Raw genomic sequence first — 21,074 nt, forward strand, 5'->3', positions numbered from 1 at the left:
TTTTCTTAATAAACATCACTACTTCAATTTTCATTTAGGGCTCTTTCAACTTCATATTTTTCGTTTTTGGGGTTCTTTTTCTGTGGCATTATTATATTTTTGTTTTGCCAAGACATACTAGACCTGGTAGATGCTCCCATATTGCACAATCAATAATTTCAGCAATTCAACAATAGCAAGGAAAAGACAAAAAATAAATAAAAATAAAAAATCCTCTGCAGTTAGCTTGATGAAAAAGGTTCATCTCAATCTTTCTTCCTAAGTTTTAACAATCTCTCTGATTTTAAGTTAACAAATCTTCTCGACTTCAACATTCACCTCAGATGAGATATGGTCACATCTAATTTACAGAACATTTGTTAGACCAGAAAAGAAAAATAGCTACAATAAATGAGCACATAGTTTGAATGGATGATTAACATAAGGAAAAAAAATTGGCAAAGCAATGGATTCCCATTACAGTTGCCGGGGTTACAACTTACAAGTTAAGCTGGGAACTGGGTCGAGGAATCTGCTACCTGTTGTAGCTTTACCCATTCTCAGCTCAAGATAGTACAACAAATCAATGGGAACTAGAGTATGCTGATTACAGAGTTAGTATTCTTTTTGTTGAGCTTGTTTCTTTTTTTGTGTCTTTTGGTGGATCCTGGGGAATAGTAGATCGTTAAGCTGTCTCTCAGCACTGTACTCCGATGTAGCCTGCAAATAGAGGTCGAGAATTATTAGAAAGTGGTGGCACATTGCATTTTGTTGCTGGTTCCTGATTACTTCAAAATGCAGTTCAAGGGCATGTAGATTTCTCAAACTTAAAACCAACTTGGGTTTGAAGTTCAAAATACATCATAGTGAATGCATTTAAAAATTAATTTCATCATAGTCTATATGATCAGTTTGTTGACAACTGAACCGATCTGATCAGTTTTGATTGGGTTGGATTGGTCTTATCAGTTTTTAAGTTTTCACTCATACCCCTAGATATCCATAATTTGTGCCACAGAGGAAGCAAATAAAAAAATCATACATAATTTTGTTTCAAGCTGCCATAAAAGGAATGAATTCTAACAGAACAGCAGAGAGAGATTATGGGTCGATGTCACTTGAGAAGAGAGCATTGCAATAAAGAAAGGGCAGAGAGAGGGAATGAGCATAATGTCTGTGAAAGCAAGAGGTCATAGACTGAGGATGAGAAAATGTTATATAAATTCATCAAAAGACTTGTATCCTTGGGATGGTGATTTACAGCTCCTTTTTAGAGGTAAGTTGCATAATTCTACTGGACTGCAAGGGTGGCAAACTCCTAACCCTTGCTGTTTCTAGTTAGAATCTGGCTGAACCACTTGAAATGATGCTCTAGGGAACTAGGGCGCAAAGGAAAAAACGATGTCCCATATGCGAACATCTTAAATTCAAAACTCACAAACATGAGGGTATTGATTGCCAAATAGAAATCTAAAATATCCTTTTAAAGGCCAAGGGAACCTAGAAGAGCATAATATTTCACTAATCTGAAAAAGAAAGCTCATAAAACCACTAACAAGCTTAGAATGTGAAAGGAAAGCACTTGTAGCCAAAGGATGATTGGCATACCCGTGTATTAAATGTAAACCGCAATGTTTGGACTTGCCTTCCTGAACAAACTCTCAAGTCAAAACCAAGGGTATCCACACCAATAAGTGTTGCCTCCTACAATAAATTGCACAAAAAAATGATATATTCTGTGATGAATCCATAACTATTAGCCTATGATAATTCAGCCACATTATCAAATGAACTTTGAAACTTCATTGGAACGCTTATGTGTCTTACCTCCACTTGAATACCCTTACATCTCCAACACAAAGATTTGAGAGCTTGTGTGGTCTTTTCTCCACCAGCTTTTAAGCGAGATATAATTTTGCTTGCTGAATGTGCAATGGCATCAGGTTGAGCATTCCTGAAATCTTCTAGGTCAACGACAGCCTATAGAGTAGAACAATAGAAAGTTTTTATTGTAATCAGAAGAAATTCTCTATCACCAATTCTGAACAATATATGATTTATCAATTTATCGTGCATTTATTTACAAAAGAAACAGTGTCTCCAAAGTCACTGATAACAAAATATGGAGTACTCTCCAGGTTTGAGATTTCATGTGGCCTTTTCAGTAGTTCCTTTAAAGTTTAATACCTATTTCTCAGGCCAACTGGATGACAAGGAACACTACTGATAAAAATTACTTACTAACAATTTTCCAATTGCAGTATTTGAGGCACCGAGTATCCCAAAACCTAAATTAAGCACAAGTTACCAAAATTCAGTTGGTGAATGTATATTTGGTGGACAGGTGACAGACTATAAACATAATACTGAGATCAGAATACACAAATATAGCTTTCTCATCTTGATGAAATTGATTTGAATTTAAAGAAATGATATTTCACATGATTAAAGTAAAGCAGGCTTCAGTCATGGTAAGAAGGCCACTAATACGGGTTCTAAGATTTTGCACTAGGTTTTTCAGTGAGAAACAAACACCAGAAGAATGTCTGGTACTACAATTAAAGTATTATAGTCCACATCATGCATGTCAAGTTACATGTTTCAATGTTCAAAAGAAGTTGACAAGAAACACCTAAGGCTAAAATACATCAGAAAAATCTAAAGGCATACCTGAAGTCCATGAGCTGAAATCAGCAGTATTTTAATCATCTCCAGTTTGTAAAATGAAAACCCATTCATCATGTTGTAGTCTTTCTCTATATCTTCTGCCTGGATTGAATTATCTCTAGATGATCCTGATTCCTGTCCATGACCATTAATCTTTTCAAGATCTTCTGCTTTGTCTTCTGAATTTTTCTCAACCTGATTTACATTAGCATTACTGGATTGGTGGCTAGATATATGCTTTTGGATGACAGATTGTTCTTCTATTAAGGCAGGTCTTAGAAGGCCTTGGATGGCAATACCAGCTGGAGGCTGATTCATCCAATCAACAGGATCCCCTGATGCAACCTGCCGAAAAAAAAGAAGAAAAAATTCACCAACAGAAAAAGTTCACCCAAAATCATGACCAACAGTAACATATTGCTATTCAATGCTTCATTAAACAAAAGGGAGACACTCAACATTGAAGGAGTAAAAACTATTAATGTTATATGTGCTACTGTAGATGACACCCAGATTTCATGCCACCCTGCTAAAAATGTTTCCATCGTACTCCATTAAATGTGAAATATTTATGTCTGGGAATTACCTCAACCATTGTTTTAAGCAGAAAAATTTGGACATGGATACCTCCACTATTTTTTTCAACAATGTAATTTAAAGATGGTTACCTCTGCCATTGTTTTAGCAAAAAACATTGGATGAGAAGAACGCATAGTTTCCAATTTTGCCCAGTCTCCAACTGCCTCATCAGAATCCTCCTGATCTTCCTCATCTTCAAGAATAGCTACCCAGTCCTACAAAGAAGCATTTAAAAAGAAATGGATAATATTACATGGCTGCATAGCCCACAAAAGAATAGATCAGGCCAAGTACAAGTACAAGAACATAAAAGACCTGACACCTGTTCATCATCCTCATCATCATCATCATCATCATTCTCATCATCCTCGTAATCAAGATCGCTATCTTCATCTTCAATTTCCTCAATCCCAAAATCAATTTCTGCTGGACCTGTTAACTCCATCTCATTGAGCATTTCCGAGGTATCCAAGCCTATAATAACTTGCTGCATTGTTTGAAACAAGTTCTTGTTACATGGGATAATCTCCCAAATGTTGTTTGGTGGGATGAATAAGCATGTCACTGTGTAAGCTTTAGTGAGACGCTAAGGGGGAAGGACCTCATGTATCATGACTTTAACAAAGCTAAAAGAAAATGTCGTACTAGTAAGTTTTATACGCTACTTTCTCAGAGAGTCAGAACGAAATAACCAAACAGCATTTGTTCTTCCCACTTCCATGTCAACTGGGAACATAAAAGGTTTGAGTGAGTCATCCAGACCCCACCTAAGATATGCATTTGTCTAATTGTGTATTTGTGCAAATTACATGAGCAAGTTGACTAGAAGTCCACATTCCATACCACAAAGTTACTTTCAGAATAAGCATGTCACTGAGTATGCTTTAGTGAGATGCTAGGGGGAAGGACCTCATGTATCATGAATTTAACAAAGCTAAAAGAAAATGTTGTACTAGTAAGTTTTATACGCTACTTTCTCAGAGAGTCATGACGAAATAACCAAACAGCATTTGTTCTTCCCACTTCCATGTCAACTGGAAACATAAAAGATTTGAGTGAGTCATCCAAACCCCACCTAAGATATGCATTTGTCTAATTGTGTATTTGTGCAAATTACATGAGCAAGTTGACTAGAAGTCCACAGTCCATACCACAAAGTTATTTTCAGAAGTTAGGGATTGCATAATGTCTTCATCGTTGTTCACCTGAAAGTAAATATCTGACACCAAGCCAGAGATATAACACTTCAGTACAATAAATCAGATTGGAACCACAAACAAAAATAAATAAACAAACATCAAATATCCTTACTTCCATGTTCATCTGTTACATACGGCAACTCTGGCCAGAAAATGTTCTCATGAACTTCATTATTGATTAAATTTGAAAACATTAGTGTTGCTTTGTTGTTGACCTGAAAGTGATGAGGTAGGAGGAAAATTAGCAATGCAGAGATGACAGGAAATCCAATACATAATGAGTGGGAAGCAAGCTAAAAGTTTGGAAGAATAAGTATGAGAACCATTCAAAACTCTATTTCTGTGTGTATAAGTTATGAGAAGAAAGAGCCAATATTTTCAGTATAATTATAGCACTAGAAAATATTTGCAAAGGACATTGCTATAAACAAAACTATCAATATATAGGCAAAGTTCATTCCTGTATGGAGAATACATAGATTTCCATTCAAACATTTCTTTAAGCTTGAATAATACAACAAAGAAGCAATATTTGTAGGCTAAATTTTAGATTTGGAATCCCATCTTTTTCTTCCTTCATATTGTAAATTACTTCATAGCTGAAACCATCTAAGTTTCTTTTTTTTTTTTCTTCTTGATAGGCAAATGAAAAGAGATTTAAATAAAGCGCCAAAAAGAGCGCACCAAAGTACACATGTTGTATACAATGGGCGTGAAAAGGCACAGCCCAAAAAAGGAGATGACACAAAAACAACTCTCCTCTCATAGCAAGATCCCAACCAATCTACAAAGCCCATTAAAGAACCTCCCTCTATGAACAATTTCACCCATGAAAAGCATCTAAGTTTCTTAATAATTAGGACTTGTCTCAAGGAATGATTTTTTAGAAGGAAAAGAGACAAGCACAAAGAAGGATGAGCAATCCTTCAACTAAGGTAGTGACATTGTGGTCCTCAAGGATGCCAATCAAAAAAAAAAAAATTGTGGTCCTCAAGGATGCATCATGATTCTATAACAAGAGAACCGTGACCCATATAATTTCCTTACTACGAAGCTTGAAATTGAGGTTCCAGAGATAAGCATAACTAAGCATAGATCAATTATCTTATATCTACATTCTGCAGTGGTGTCTTGTGTAAACTCTTGTGACATCAGCAATGACGCTTTCAGCATGACATAGGCATAATACAAAATTTGTGCTTGATAATATCGTCAACAAGAGGTAGGTCAGCGTCAGTTTTAGAGAGATGAGAAGAAATGCTTAATTATCACTAAAGACTCCAAAGCACTCATGATTCCACAATTATCATCCAAACCAAAAAGGAAAAAAAAAGACCTAGCAAATTGTGGGAAAGGTGCAACCCTTTGGTTCACATTCATTGAATCGTCATCTTGCTAGTGCCTGGTGATTTAATGCCCCCAATGTCATGGGTTACCAACTAGCCATTAAGATGTCCCATTAAGTTCAATTCTTAACACCTACCTACAACTAGAAATTGTGTTGTGTTCATTGTCTTACCATCATAAGAAATGAATTGACATCAATGAACTTGCAACTAGAAATCATCTTCCTCGAGAAGTTGCCTCCATTGTTTTCAGAGTGAAAGTATGCTATATTACCTCAATAACAGTCCTAGTAGTTTCAGCAGCTGTAAGTCTAGCTTCTCCACTCTCCGGAAATGATGATTCCACAATCTCTTCAAATGGATGGTACTGCGGCTCCCTCGAACCCAAATGCTCTGCAGATACCCGAAACCTATGCTTCACGGGATTTCGCCTTTTTGTGAAAGATCCACTGGTTACTCCTATAAATCTAGTCCTGTAAATCAATATCAACATTCTTAATTGTTCATTCTCACATACATATTAGTTCTGAGAAAACCGAGGAAAATATACAAAAAGCTTATGTTTTCCAGCTGAATCTCCCCAAGTAATGAAAAATGGAGACTTTACTTTCCTACATTTTCTCAGCAACCAAACGGAGAATTGAGAATTAAAATTAGTACCGAGGTGCATCAAAGCTGCCGGAGTGAGATAGCCGGCGGGAGGCGACATGGACTCCCGGAGCTTCATCAGAACTCCACGTGGCACGACAATCTATAAACAATCAGCCACACAAAATTTCAAGTTGACTGCATAAGAGTGCAGACTGTAATGCTCCGTTTGGTTGCTGAGAAAAATGTAGTGCTCAGTGGAGGTTAATTTCCATTGTGATATATAAATTTATTTTCTTTTTCTTTCCTTAAATTTCTCAGCAACCAAACGAGGAACAGATAAAAGAAGGGAGCCAGTGTAGAGGAGTAGTAGTTACTGGAGACGGCGGCGGTGGAGAAGAGTCCGGCACGGGCACCGGCGCCGGCGCGGAATCGAAAGGCCATGGTTGATTCGATCATCTTCGCCTATTTCCCTCTGGAGTGTTATGTTTGGTGATCGGATGAGGCGGGGCTTCTTTCCCGTGTCTTGGCTTGTGGGTGGTGGAATCATATGCGGTAGTGAAAGGCTCTTCTTGCTACAATTGGCCAGGTGGCGGAGTGTAAGTGGATAAATGATGCGCATGAGAAAAGAAGAAGTTTTGAGCTACTTAAAATATTCGGATAGGAGGTATATTCTTATGGGAGATTAAAATGCCGATACTACCCCTTTAATAACGGGGTGATATTTGTAATTTCATAATAATATTTCAAACTTCAAAGCAGAAAAGGTACAAAAGTTTTTTGTTTGAAAGCATCTAGTTTTAGGCTTTCAAAAATAGAGGGGAAAAACAACAAAAACCTTCCAAACTTGATAATAGTTTTCAAAAATAGTTTTAAAAAATTATTTTCAAATATTTTATAAAATAAAAGTTTATTTGAAACTTGAAATTTTTTTAATTTATTTTTAATAATTTTAAAAATAATTTTATATTTAATATCTTTATTTTAATTATTTTATATATTTATATAATTATTTTTTAAAATAATTCTTAAAAAACAAGCTAATGAAATAGTTTTATCCTATATATTTTTTTAAAAGTATTTTGAAATTTTAATTTTAAAAAATTACCATAATGAAAAAAAAAAAACATTTAATTAATAGTTTTTTAACTTTTTTCCATCAAGTGGTTTTTAAAACATTTCATAATAAAATTTGGAAAAATGTCTTCTTCTTTTTTTGGTGTTTTTTATCACTTAATTAATCATTAGATATTAGAAAATTTGTTTCGTTTTTTCTGCCAAACGGGCCCTTATCTGTGTAAAATCCGGAGAGCATTTCTCCCTTTAAGCACAGGGAAAGGTTTTCTTTCGAACCAAACAGAGACGAGCGAACACAGGAAAATACCCACTCTCTTACACTGACCCACAACAATTCCTTTCCCTGTGAGCATCGTCCACGACCCTCAGAAACCAGGCGGGTAAGTTTGGTTCTCAGGAAACCGGGAGAAAAGGAAAGAAAAATTTTAGGAATCCTAATAGGTTTTTCCAGCTTACATTTTGCTTATCTCGTACACCTTCTCAGGATGCTCTGTTTGCGATACTCTCCGGCTACCATTACTAGAAGATTGGACTCGGTTGAAATTCCCAAAAACCCGAGAAGCATCGTGGTAACGTGTTTGTGTTTGCGCTTGCAGAATATTTTTTTTCTTTGAAAAGAGAAAGTAATGAAAGCTGGGATTCTTGCAACACGAAGAATTCAAGCTTTCTGCTGTTTTCAAATGATTTCGCAGCAGCCAAACTGTGGTTTACACTCTGTTTGGAAGTATAGGAAGTAGATTTCATTTCCTTTGCTTTGTTTGGCACTGGGAAGAACTCAGACACCGGGAAATTGAGTGCAAAATAGGAATTTAGAGAGGTTTTTTCAGTGTTGAATTTAATCTCGTCAAAATTTCTCAACTTTTAGATGTAATTGAAACCAAGCTCCACAACTTTTGGATGGAATTCACTCGTCATATACTCAAATCCCTCTATGCTTCAATTTCTCAATTTTTTTACATTTTCTATTTCCGATAATCCGGAACCACTGGATTCTAAATTTTTAAGAAAATAATTTCATTTCCACTTCAACCCTCTTGATGTGTAGGTCTGTGGTGCAAAAGGACCTCGTCCGAGATATCCTCGGGTATGGAAAACCAGACAAAGAATTGGGACCATCTCCAAATCGGCAAAGCTTGTGGATTGTGTAAGCTTTTCTTTCATTTGAATTCTGGGTTTTACTGCATATGATGTCAAGAGCTCTTATTCCCTGAATGGATCGACTTAAATGTTGCCAATACAGAGAAATTTTGATTGTCTAGAGAAACTTTACAATTTTATTTTATTTTTTAAATTTGATCTTGCAAATTTGAATTGATGTGTGTATTGGGGGATCTATTTATGTAGATAAAGGGGTTATCAAATGTCAAAGAGGAAGTTTATGGGGCTCTTGATTCTTTCATTGCTTGGGAGTTGGAATTCCCTTTAATCACAGTGAAGAAAGCTTTGAAGACCCTTGAGGATCAAAAAGAATGGAAGAGGATAATTCAGGTATTGTGGATTCTCAGGGCTTTTTTCCCATTTAGAGTATCTCTAGATATGATTTCTGAATTTTTGATCGATCAAATTGTATATGGGGATCTAGGTGACAAAGTGGATGTTAAGCAAAGGTCAAGGGAGAACAATGGGGAGCTATTTCACACTGCTGAATGCTTTGGCAGAGGATGGGAGGCTTGATGAAGCCGAAGAGCTTTGGACGAAGCTGTTCTCAGAGAACTTGGAAAGTCTGCCTCGTGTTTTCTATGATAAAATGATCTCCATCTACTATAGGAGAGACATGCACGATAAGATGTTTGAGGTAATTCTTTGCCTTCCCTTTTTCTTAAAAACTATTTGTCATGTTAAGTCAGTGTTCATCTTCTTGATGCATTTGAATGGCAAAGTTGAAGCTCCAATATATAAATATTATTGAACATGATAATGTTGCATTTAGTAGCCTATCGATGTTTCTAATCAGGACATGGCTTCATTTGATTTGATCAATTGGTATCTTTACAGATGTTTTAAGTCTATGTTTATACATATTTTTCACAACTCAAATCTGAATCCAATTTATGCGTACTGAAGACTGAAAAACTGATATACATCTGAATCCAGTGGAGTTGAGGCGGCTAGAAGGACACATTCTTAGTTGAAATTCTGAATGTGTCGTCCATCTCCTTGATTTTTATTCTTTGTGTCCATGTTGAAGCAATATTAGCATATGAAATGACTGTTCTCTTGGATTTAACATCTTGTATTGAATTAAAATGGTTGTCATTAGGGGTGTGCATGGTTCGGTTGGTTCAGTTTTGAGTATTAAAGTCAAACTAAATTGATTTAATCGGTTTTTATGCATTAAGAACTGATGTAATTGAACTTAAAGGAAATTGATAGGCTGGGTTTGGGTCGGTTTAATAAAAATGACTGATCTAAGTCAATTTACTTTATTTTGGTTTGGTTTGATTCGATTTAACAACAAAAGCCTTTTTTTTTTTTTGTTAATTGGGCCAAAACCAAAACCTATAATTGGATATCATGGACAAAAAAGGGAAAAGGTAAATGATACTAGCATGACAAGTTGTTTTATGATATGTTTTTTCATATCATATTATTACAACTTATTTCAAATTATATTGTTAAGATTCCCAATGATATAAATGGCTATTTTTACATCCTGTATAAGCTGAATAGTTAGTGCTATAACTTGTATAAGCTATACTAAGTAGCACAAAAAAAAAAAAAAACACTATGTAGAGTGTGGTTTGGGATCTCTTTGAATGTGAAAAATGTGCATTAAATTAATAATGTAATCAATGGATATTGTGTGTCAAGTTTTATATGCATAACTTTTAGCTCGGTTTGATTCATTATTGTTTTTTTAAATGGAAAATCATGGATTGAATCAGTCTAGTTCCCATTTTTGTTTAGAAAACTGAAATTGTTAAAATAATCTTTAAAATTTTATCAATGCGGGTCAGTTTGGTTCAATTCAGTCAGTCTTGTTGCTTCAATCGGTTTTTTGCACACCCCTAGTTGTCACTTTCACATTTTCAGAGAGAAACTAGACCTGTGTTTTCTTTTAAGTTAGTCTAGAATTTCAATTGCACAGCCTACGTATGAAACCATGTATACCATCTCTTGCTTTGCCACTTTTTTTATATTTGATAGCCTATATAAATTCTTTACCATTTTGGTCAGCAATTACATGCTTAGATGTCTCTGCTGTCTCCTTTTCCTTTAACACGGAGCTTGTGAATTTCATTTTGCATTTGTAGGGCATTAGAGCAACACTGATTTTGTAAATTAGATGATCTATAGACTTTATCTGATAATCACTTGATTTTATAACTCTCTTGTAGATATTTGCTGACATGGAAGAGCTCGGGATTCGGCCTAATACTTCAATCGTTAAAATGGTTGGAGATGTATTCCAGAAGCTGGGTATGTTAGACAAATACGAGAAACTACAGAAGAAATACCCACCACCAAAATGGGAATACCGGTATATCAAAGGAAAGCGCGTTAGAATTCGAGCAAAACTGACTGGTGAATCCGATGATCCTGGTGAGGCTGAATCTGATGATCCTGGTGAGGCTGTAAATGAAATCAATGACAAAACTGACATGAATTCAAATGAAATGCATGATGAAGCAGATAGTTCTGTAGATGATGCAGATGAACCAATTTATGAAGCTCACAACTCTTCTTGACAAGCCAGAGAGGCTCATTGTAATACATTTTTATTTGATTCTCATCGGCTTGAGATTCATGGGTTTTAGTCAACCTGTTTTCTGGAAATTCTTTTATATTTCCACAGCAATTGCAGAAAGTTAAATATGTGCTTCAGACCAAATCAAAATCAAAAGAGAAAGTAAATGACAGAGGGAGACAAGGTCTAAAATGCATAAAACCCCATCATTCTCTTGAAAAAAAGAGGCAAGTGTTCCACAGATCAGTAATTAAAAACCAGCCATGAGGGGCCTCTGGACCCATGTCTACAGGGGCTCTGTTTTAAGTTCCCTTTCCAAACAAAATATTTTTTAAGAATAAAGATTATTTGCTCAATGTAGGATAGAAATCAGACAATCATATCACTCTTCATCTGTGCCTGAAGACTCTGAACTTGACCGGTTTTGGCTGCCTTTATTATGTGCTTTGCCATTGGCAACAGCACCTTTCTTACTCGTTCGCTGTTCGTCTGCATCATCTTCACTGTATTCACTCTCATAATCATCATATTCCTCTCCTTCATCCTCTTCTTCCTCCTCGACCCCATCCTCCAAAATAGGTCCCTCTTCTGCCACAGGACCTCCCCTGGTGCCAGCCCTAGTCCGTTTCACAACTTTCACCTTTAAGTTGATCTTTTTGTCGCAGCCAATCCAAGAGTCGCACAAGCAGAAACAGCTCAAGTTATAATTCCCCTCTGCAGGGGCCTGCAACTTCCCCATAACCAGTCGGGAGCCAGCCTTCACCTTGTCGACTGCTTCTCTGACTGCTGCACTTGTTTCCTTCACGCTTGCTCCAGATCCCTCCATTGTATCCTCAATTGCCTTTGAGGCAGCAGTTATAGCTGCAGCTTCATCCATGAAACTCATCTTCTGGGAAAACCAGACATTATTGGACACGGGGTCTGCAAGCAGGAACCAGAAATTTTCTTCTTTGTGAAATGGGAAGTAGGGCGCATGAGGGAGGGCACCAATGAGGCCGTTAGTTCGTTTGAGTGTTACCCAGGCCTGAACTGTGACAATGTCACCCTCTTGTATACCCTCTTCGCCTTCAGTCTCACATGTAACTACGATCGTTATGGAAGGCATCATTTCCAGTACCATCTCAACATCTTGTATTTCAGCAGAAGAGAAACCAGCTGTTTGAGTAAGCAGCTCAGCACGCTCCTGCAGGGGCATGTCTGAGAGCTCCTGAAATGTCCGCACTTTCTGCAAATGAAGAAGAAAAAAATAATATGGTAAAATCAGAATAGCAGCACAAAAAGTAAACTACCCAAGTAAAAGATATTATTACTTTGTTTCAGAGACTGATGCAGATTATTCAGTCTTGATTAATGGTGAGTATGGACAGGATGATCCATCTGGCCTAGTGTTTGGACAGGCTTGACCATCGTCTTTAAATCAGAAGGAACTAGTTGGGCCATAGAAATTCAATCCTAGGATCAAGATGCCCCATTATTCTTAAATTATTCATTCTTTTTCGGATATGGTGCATTCACATAAAAATTATATGGTTCATATTTAGTAATAATAAAGTGAATATTTTTAAAATCTTTATAAACTTAAAGAGGTTCAAAACTAACTGCAAGGTTATGTTGAAAATGAAATCAGTTTTAACAACTCGAATGATCAGATGCATAGTATGCAATCCAATTTAGGACACCAAGCAAACGGGATTACAGTGATTCAGTAACTTTTAACTCAAAACAAGCAGCAAATATTTCGGAGTTGAAAGCTATAAAGAAAAGTAAAAAGCATATGAGAGATAGAACTGGTGACAAAGGCATGTGGAACAGAAATGAGGAGTGTGCTCCTAATTCTTGTGTTTGTTATTATCAAAAGATTGTGGCAGAAGTCTCTGTTTAGCTGAATTAATTCCAACATAGTAAATCATAACTGAAACCATTGGGGAACAGGTAATTAAAGCTTTTTGAATTTTAGGAAATTTCTGGTCAAAAAGTATGAATATTTCTAGTTACCTTACGGGCTATCTTTTTTATAATAGCCTCACTGAAATGCGGCAACTGCAGAAAGGGTGCAATGCCTTCAGGAGATCCTCCAGCTGCCTTTTTTGCACTGAGAGGAACAGCCTGCATCAAAATCAAATAGAAATATTAACTCTAGCATTAAGGAGGGCTATACATTGAACAAAAAGTCTGGACTCAATATAAACAACATATAGTAACTAGTATTAGTTTCATGCTCTACAAATTGGCTACAAAAATGCAGGGACTTCATGAAAAAATGAGATACACAAATCTGGGCAATGTATGATGAGAAATAATAATGTATGTACCCTGCCCTGAAGGCTAGGCTCAAGTGGTAAAAGGGTGGGGATGGCTTGTGGGAGGTTCTAGGTTCGAGTCCCAGCGAGGACAAAAATTGACCTATAAAAAAAAATTAATAACGTATATACCCAATACCAATATTCCACAATCAATGACTAACAAAAGATACAAGTATGCCTGCAGCAGGCAGCAATCAGCTTTTCCAAGAAAAATGTAAAATGTACTAATTTCACCAGTTATAACTCAAGTATATTCAAACATAAGGACACAACTCATAGACTACAAATGAGTGGAAATTGCAGCATATTTAAGTTTTATTGAAGTATCAGACTCATAAATCAAGATTCAGGGTTTATTGCAAGTGGCATTAATTTGAAACTTAGACAAGAAGTTTTACCAATATGAATAATTTGAAATTCAGGAAGGAATTAGAAGTTATTAGGGATAAGTTTGAAGAAATGGTGCATTTGGTGGTGAAAAAACATGAGAGATAGTGACATTCCTAAATTATTAAGAGTTTATGATAAATCAGGAAATATAAATATAATTTTTTTTTATCAGGCTATAAAAATAATTATCTGTAAATTATAGACTTATACAAAGCAAAAAAAAAAAAAATGAAGAAGAAGCTTAATGAAAATGTACTTCAATCAATTAACATTTTTAAAACTTCAGGAAATTTCATCAATATGATATCAAGTAGTACTTCAACACGGCACCTGAATGATACATTGAGAAAGCTCAACAACACCAATTGCAGGCCTCAACCATCCATGTCCTTGAGAAGTGCGTGGTATAACTGCCATCTGTATAGAGAGAAAAAAGCAAAACATAATGGCACATGAGAAGCAACATACACATGAACAAGTGACTGAGTATGAGGTGAGAGCAACAAATACAATACTGGAACATAAAGAGCCAGTACAACTTTATAAGTTAGTATCCTAGCCACAACCTGTGGAGTGATTCTCTTTTTCCTTCTTTTTTTTTTTTAAACACATTTCTTTATGATTTAATTACTCTAAATCACTCTATTTTCAGTCACTGATAATAGTGGTTCATCTCTTGTATGACTCACCTCTAGCAGATTACTGCCACAAACTATGTCATTTGCTACCTCATTAATTTTTTTTCAGTATATATATATTATGTGAAACTCTAACAAGACAAGGGAGGGGTATACTTTCTGCCATAGATTAACGAACGTAGAGAACAAAGAATGGAGCAGTTAATTTTCTATATCCTTTTCTCATACTTTAATATCATAGCAAGATCCCAAAATCACAGCCATCCTATATTCTGTTAAAACAAATCCTAGTTCAGAAGAGACTTGACAAATAATGGGCTGGGGAAATTCTGAAAGAAAACTGTGTGAATATACTTTGGTATTACTGTTAAGTATACCCACATAATGGATTTTGAGAATCTATTATTCATGTGTTTGAAGCACAAAATAACTGATAATTTTTTGAAAATATATTCCATGATTCAAAAAACAAGGGAAAGAAAAAAAAAGAATAAAAAAAGTAAAATTGAGTTCCTTTATTTTCTCATGCACTGCTAATTTATCAAAAAGCAGGCTGGTCATACATGCCACATCCTACAGCTTTTAGTATTTCTTTCTGAAACTTTCCATTAAAATGAAGAAGCCTTAAGTTTGGAGTCTAAAATACAACAGGAAACACTGCTGGTTTACAGGAGATATCACTGTTTTTTAATGCATAATAAATTCATCATCAATATTAGAAGTCTAACTGGAGAATTTAGACGGGATGCAGAATTCACCTTCATTAGTTCTTCAAGAAGGCGAGGTGAGAGTTCCAGCACACGTCTGAAATCACCTAGCAACGCAGGTGATAAGGTTGCTGATTCACGAGTTAATTGCGCCTGAATCAACAATTCTGTCTGAAAGGAAAAGGCAAAGAAGTAAGAAGCTGATGCTTCATTAAAGACTAAGACGCTGATCTTTAACTGCTTTATATAGCCAAAACTTGGTGAACAAATTACCTTAACTAGTGATGGATGCTGCTTCCAAAACTTTGCCTGCTCTTGCTTAATGTTCTTAAGGTCCAAGTTTAACTCACTCCTTACTAACATGAACAGTTTCTGAAGGGGCTCATTGTCAGTCCTACGGACTGGAATTTCCATGTATTCTGCAGCCTTAATGAAGACATCCATAACTTTGCTGTAAAACCAAGTTATCACATCATCATAAACAAAACTTATAATAGAAATCACACACTAAGATACATAAAAACATATATAAACATAAACACCCATTTTTCTTAAGCAAATATAATGTGTGCATATACATCCACATATATGCACACACATTACACATCATATATACACATGTATCCCAAAAAATCACCAAAGGAAAGATTCAGTGATTTCTTATAAATCCCAAAGATATCATGAAAAAACAAAAAATAACAAAGTTAAAGAGAGTTTCTAAAACTGAAAACATATGAACAGACTAAATTTTGCCAAAGATCCGAGAATCAACACATCATCTAATTTTATGATTGAAAAATGAAAAAAGAAATTCACACATGCAACATTGAAGAAAACATTTACCCCAACACGATGACTTCAAAAATGATTCAATTTGGTCTAGGCATAATACTCAAATCAATTAGCTTATGAGAATATTACCCCAAAATGATAACTTCAACCGATTCAATGTGGTTTGACCATAAATCGCAAATTAATCAATCATATCTAATGACTACAGATTTTAGCTTTGATCAACAAGAAGAGATGCGAGAGAAAGACACACACAGAGATTCAATATGGTTTGGACTGTGACATTCAGCTCAATCAGTTGTACTGAAAAACTGGGACGAAGAGAGGGGGTAGTGGGAGGGCGAGGGACAGGGAGAGGGAGAGAGCCCATGAGAAATGAGATCTGGGTAGTTTGCATAACATTGTGACACCAACCAACTTTCCTAGATAACACCAGTAGTCTATTGTCAACATTAGACATGAGATGTGGGAAGTTTACATAACATCGTGAAATTGATCAACATGTTAGATAATATCAGTATTCGATTGGACAATACCTTATGCCCCTGAGAAGTGGGTAGTTTCTATAAAATTGCGATGTCAACTGGCATAGATAATACCACTGGTCTATCATATATAATATGTTAAATATGAGATTCTGGTGGTTTATATAGCATTTTGATGTTAACAAACATGTTAGATAATGAGTATTCTATTTTGAATAGTCAAGATACATTACACCACTGATGCAACTAATTCAAAATAATATGTGTGACAATTGATGCAAAGCAATATGTTCCTGTGTACCCATGAGTGTGCCTATGATCAATTAATACTTAAAGCTTCTTATTCTCAGACCCATCAATGCCTTTCATAGGGCGGCCCACATTTTGTAAAGCTTACTGTTGCATTTATCAGGTTGGTGGGATTTTGACAACCATCCAATCCAAAAACCACAAGTTTTTTAAATAAAAAATAAAATAGAGCTCCAATTTAGAGCATTACATGGATGATATAGCTTTGATTCTTGATCAACTTGATATTTGGCAAGTAAAAAAGGTAAGAGGAAGACATCTTATCAGCAGGCGAGCTTTACAAAATGTGGACTTTCACAAGAAGTTACTGAAAGATGGAAGAATAAGACGTTTCACACCAATCCTAATTTGATCCCAACTCTCATCCACACTTCTCATTGGATAAAAATTTAGTTTATGAGTGACATTAATAGGAGCAATGATCTGCAGCAACAGTAAAAGTCTATGAGTGCCAAGTGTTAATATTGGATCCAGGTCTTAGGAGCAGCCACTTGGTACAACTATCCAGAGTTTAAGGCTGTATCCAAATAACACCTTCCAAGACTCTACTTGAGTGGAAATATTCTTTAAGAATAAATTATGAATGAGGAAAAAAATTAAATAAACATAATACCTTGGGGCCAAAGAAGGTTTCATGAAGTAATAGTAAGTAGACAGAGTTTGATGCATGACATAGTTCCCAGTATATTTTGCTGATCTTGATAGATATACAACAGCTATCACCAGTGGCAAGAGAATACAAACACCAACAATCCAAAGTAAAAGAATTCCACCAGTTGCTCCATCAAAGTTTAACAGGAACTGAGGGAGAGCTATGCCCATTTGAAATCCCTGCATCAACAGATAGTACATTCAGTTTCAGAAACATGATTTCTTATAAATAGTTTCTTTATTTTTAGGTAAATATCAAAGCAAGTCCTTCCTTATCATAGGAAAATTCATTACCTGCCTACCATCAGGATGGCCATACTTTTCATAATTCTCACGTGAGATTGGATCTGTGAGAGCCTGATAAGCCTTAGATATGAACTCCACAAAATATTTATGGGCCTCTGGAAAACAAAAAAAAAAAGATAAATAAATAAATGCAAAAAGAAATTGATAGTAAACACAGATGATTCAAAAGAAGACGCATTACTTGCTAAATCAAAGCAAAGCTAAGGAACACATATTAACTGAAGAACTAGAACCTCAACCTGGATCCGGATTTTTATCAGGATGGTATTGAATCGAGAGTCTCCTGTATGCCTTCTTTATTTCTGAATCTGAAGCTCCAGATTCTAATCCAAGAATGCTAAATGGCTCAAATATTTGAATCTGCATAAACAGCAGAAGACTTTGACCTCAGCAAGATTCATAGCATTCAAACTTATGAAGCAGAAGTAGAAAATGAAAACCCTCTCTGATGGCAAACAAGCCCCGAGTAGTTGGAAATATTAAGACTTTTGAGTCACTATCAATTTATATTGAAACCTAATATAAACTTCTGATTCACAAAAGAAGGAAATACCAAAAATTTAAATAAAAGAACCCACCCAAAGTCTAAAATTTGTCAGAAGAATGACAAATAAATGAACCTATTAATGCAGCCTTCAATATCAAATAAAGGTCATTACCTCTTGGCTTATGTGTTTAATGTAATAAACCAAGATGATCATGACGACCCAAAGTAGCACCAAGGTTAAGTTGCTACATGTCGAGAAGTTTGAGATCTGCAAAAGAATATAAAGAACCGTAAAAAATGGGTATAGTTACAATAAAATGACGATTACACCACTATCTCATATTGTAGAGAATAAAAAAACTTTTAAATGTAGGAGTTATTCACCCGCTTAAATATTGATCTGCGGTACTTCCCAGAACGAGTGCATTCAGAACACTGGCAGTGGATGCTCTTTGTTTTCCTGGAGGCAGCACGGCATAACTTCATTATAGTGTAAGGCACCAAAGGGAGGGCCATTATAGTCAATATGAAAATTGGGAACAATGCACTGTTCTCTTCTGAAGCAGCCATGATGACTTTCTCTTTGCAATAACAAGTATATAGTTATGATGCCTGCAAAAATGATTCAAGTTAGAGCTTCCTGGTTAGTTGATACATTGAAGGGAGCAAGTATGGACAATGCTAGCAAATCCAATTTAGAAACAAGTGGCAGACCCAGAAGTTCAATTTAGGTGGGGTGCAGGGGGCAGAATAAGATGTAGTTGAGATGTTCGGCCTAGTGGAAACCTTGTTTTGCCTCTGTAAAGGAGTCAATGCCAGCCTAATGTAGTATTTTATTTTAATTTTTGAGAAGTGGGTGTGGGGGCATGCATGCCCCTTCTAGGCCTTAGCTGGCTCTGCCTCCGATAGAAACTGAAGCATGCCTTAATAATTTTAAAAGTGAATAACTTCAAATAATTCGATACAATAACATTTTACATTAAAAATTTAGTATAGTTTTTTCTATAATGTTTCAATTCTGCCTGAGATTTCACAATTCAAATAATTCTTAATAGAAGCAAGTAGTACTTGCTGCCGGGGGAACATAAAAGACGTATGGAGTTGCAGTCAAATCATTTTACTTTCATTTTCTGATTCTTTCTTCCACATTGAAATAAAGAAACACCCAGTAAAAATCATTCTTGGGGGCTATTAGAATGCATTCTTTCCTGATATTACTTTAAAACACACTTCATAATCCACTGAAACATGAAATTCACAACAAATCCGAAATTAATCCATAGAGATTCAATGGGCAGTGCTCAAACAATTCAAGAATCTATACTAAAAAAAAGAAAAAAAAATCAAATAGAACCAAACTGAAACCTATAATCCAAACCAAATCAATCTGACTTTTCATGGGTAAGCTGAAATTGAATAAGCTACTACTCCATGGCAACTTAGCCTTAAAAGTTTCCAGTAAACAGATTCAATCAACGTTTTTTTACGGGTCAAACCTAAACAAACCCAGGTTCGTGTAGCAAAGCTCTATTTATAGTATTAATCATAGCTAGAACCCCAATTCTATTCATAACATCAATCAAAAACTGAAACCCCAATTCATCAAGGCAGCTAAAAACCCACACAATACAATCTTTGAACAAGAAAAACCCAAATCACGCCATAACTGAACTGAAACATTAAAATCCATCTGCAAACCACCCCAAGAAAACCGAAACAGCTCCTTCCAATATGAATCATAAACCCCAAAACTCAAATTAAATTCTGAACTGAAAAAAACGATAAAGAAAAATAAATACACATGAATCATAAACCCCAAAAACTCAAATTAAAATTGAAGAAATGGAAACAAATTACCTGCAAAATGGAGACGAGGATCAAGATCTGCTGCTTATTATTCAAAGAGAAATTGGTTTTCCGTGCGCTGGCGCCAATGTGAAGGTGAAATTTTGGAGAGAGGGTATTCTTGGAGCTTGTGTGAAGGTGTTGAAACGTAACAGAAGGGTTTCCCCTTTTTTTATTCCAATTTTACCCATTATGATGCAGGGCCTTCATGTGTACTGTTAGAGTCAATAAATCTTGGGAAAGAGGCGTTTATTGGAATAAAATTGATGATTTCATTAATGTGGAATAATGCTAATTTTCATTAGTGATTTTTCTTTTTCTTTTTTTGGGGATTTTAAAAATTATTAGAGAAATGCAAAAGAATAAAGTGGGAGAAAATGAGGAGGAAAATCAAAGACCAATTCATAATTTAAACTATATATTATTTTTTATGTTTTTAATGGAATAACAAAAGATCCAACAATTTTGACATTATACCAGTGAGACAATTTTTTATTAAGATAATGACACTGAGCCTTTATTGCAACCCGTGTTATAGAATCCGCTACTTTATTTTTTGTACCTGTTTTCTCCTATTTGTTTGTTATATATATAAAAAAAAAAAACTAATGGATTTTATAGAATTTTCAAGAAATCCTTCAATTTCTTCTTGAAGCAAATGAATAATCATCTGCTTTTTATATAGTTACAACATTGACATGGTGAAATATTCATAAATAAATTTTGGGAATTGATTTGATTCTATCTTTGTTAGTTCAATTTGAAGAAGATCCCGAATAATCGATCTTTCTATAAAAAATAATTTGAGCAAAAATAAAATATAAATTATAATTTCCAAACAAAGCAAGTTTATAAAAAAATATATATATAGCTATGATTTCTCAAATTTTCATGGTATTCATTCCTTTTGAAAGAGGAAAAATAAAACAAATTAAAAAAGACAATGTCTTAATTTTTTTTAAAGATAATGTCTTAATTTTTTTTAATTGGTAAATCATAATTAAGATAATCCAAATAAAAAAATGTAAATTAAAAAAA

At 35.1% G+C, this 21,074-nt stretch overlaps 3 protein-coding genes across 7 annotated transcripts; 1 reads left to right on the forward strand and 2 right to left on the reverse strand.

The window, feature by feature from the left end:
• Positions 1-199: 199 nt before the first annotated feature.
• Positions 200-6,930, reverse strand: LOC117934296 (uncharacterized protein At3g49140-like). 5 transcript variants are annotated; one of them, XM_034855973.1, is made up of 11 exons: positions 6,736-6,821; positions 6,431-6,521; positions 6,045-6,243; positions 4,537-4,639; positions 4,377-4,444; positions 3,548-3,712; positions 3,315-3,440; positions 2,650-2,991; positions 1,807-1,959; positions 1,588-1,683; positions 200-699 (listed from the first exon to the last, which is right to left on the reverse strand). In XM_034855973.1, exons 1-11 carry the CDS (start codon positions 6,815-6,817, stop codon positions 595-597), a joined length of 1,530 nt encoding a protein of 509 aa, XP_034711864.1. In that variant the 5' UTR covers positions 6,818-6,821; the 3' UTR covers positions 200-594. The 5 variants fall into 5 exon arrangements, with proteins under 5 accessions (XP_034711864.1, XP_034711865.1, XP_034711868.1 ...); XM_034855974.1 differs by lacking the exon at positions 6,431-6,521 and having other exon boundaries at positions 6,736-6,930; XM_034855975.1 differs by lacking the exons at positions 200-699; positions 1,588-1,683 and adding an exon at positions 2,221-2,267 and having other exon boundaries at positions 1,890-1,959.
• A 739-nt stretch (positions 6,931-7,669) lies between these two features.
• Positions 7,670-11,212, forward strand: LOC117933564 (pentatricopeptide repeat-containing protein At4g21190). Its single transcript, XM_034854985.1, has 6 exons — positions 7,670-7,815; positions 7,920-8,004; positions 8,481-8,579; positions 8,780-8,923; positions 9,018-9,230; positions 10,774-11,212. The coding sequence occupies exons 2-6, from the start codon at positions 7,921-7,923 to the stop codon at positions 11,122-11,124; spliced, it is 891 nt and encodes a 296-aa protein (XP_034710876.1). The 5' UTR covers positions 7,670-7,815; position 7,920; the 3' UTR covers positions 11,125-11,212.
• An 80-nt stretch (positions 11,213-11,292) lies between these two features.
• On the reverse strand, positions 11,293-20,195 carry LOC117933563 (dnaJ protein ERDJ2A-like). Its single transcript, XM_034854984.1, has 11 exons — positions 20,049-20,195; positions 18,576-18,803; positions 18,364-18,459; positions 17,944-18,064; positions 17,693-17,799; positions 17,361-17,578; positions 15,435-15,612; positions 15,213-15,332; positions 14,147-14,233; positions 13,119-13,229; positions 11,293-12,348 (listed from the first exon to the last, which is right to left on the reverse strand). Exons 2-11 carry the CDS (start codon positions 18,759-18,761, stop codon positions 11,506-11,508), a joined length of 2,067 nt encoding a protein of 688 aa, XP_034710875.1. The 5' UTR covers positions 18,762-18,803; positions 20,049-20,195; the 3' UTR covers positions 11,293-11,505.
• Positions 20,196-21,074: the final 879 nt, after the last annotated feature.

Source organism: Vitis riparia, chromosome 16, assembly GCF_004353265.1.
Source record: "Vitis riparia cultivar Riparia Gloire de Montpellier isolate 1030 chromosome 16, EGFV_Vit.rip_1.0, whole genome shotgun sequence".
NCBI classification, from domain to species: domain Eukaryota; kingdom Viridiplantae; phylum Streptophyta; class Magnoliopsida; order Vitales; family Vitaceae; genus Vitis; species Vitis riparia.

Bases quoted from the DNA above. Each gene is read 5' to 3' on its own strand.
- LOC117934296 (XM_034855974.1), bottom strand. From the start codon at position 6,908: ATGATTCCACCACCCACAAGCCAAGACACGGGAAAGAAGCCCCGCCTC. The intron at 4,640-6,044 runs GTAATATAGCAT...CATCACTTTCAG, and splicing joins CTACTAGGACTGTTATTGAG to GTCAACAACAAAGCAACACT. The intron at 1,684-1,806 runs GTAAGACACATA...AATTTATTGTAG, and splicing joins GTAAGGGTATTCAAGTGGAG to GAGGCAACACTTATTGGTGT.
- LOC117933564 (XM_034854985.1), top strand. From the start codon at position 7,921: ATGCTCTGTTTGCGATACTCTCCGGCTACCATTACTAGAAGATTGGAC. The intron at 8,005-8,480 runs GTAACGTGTTTG...CTTGATGTGTAG, and splicing joins AAAACCCGAGAAGCATCGTG to GTCTGTGGTGCAAAAGGACC. The intron at 9,231-10,773 runs GTAATTCTTTGC...ACTCTCTTGTAG, and splicing joins TGCACGATAAGATGTTTGAG to ATATTTGCTGACATGGAAGA.
- LOC117933563 (XM_034854984.1), bottom strand. From the start codon at position 18,761: ATGGCTGCTTCAGAAGAGAACAGTGCATTGTTCCCAATTTTCATATTG. The intron at 17,579-17,692 runs GTAATGAATTTT...CTGTTGATGCAG, and splicing joins GCCATCCTGATGGTAGGCAG to GGATTTCAAATGGGCATAGC. The intron at 15,333-15,434 runs GTAATTTGTTCA...TTTTCCTTTCAG, and splicing joins AGCATCCATCACTAGTTAAG to ACAGAATTGTTGATTCAGGC.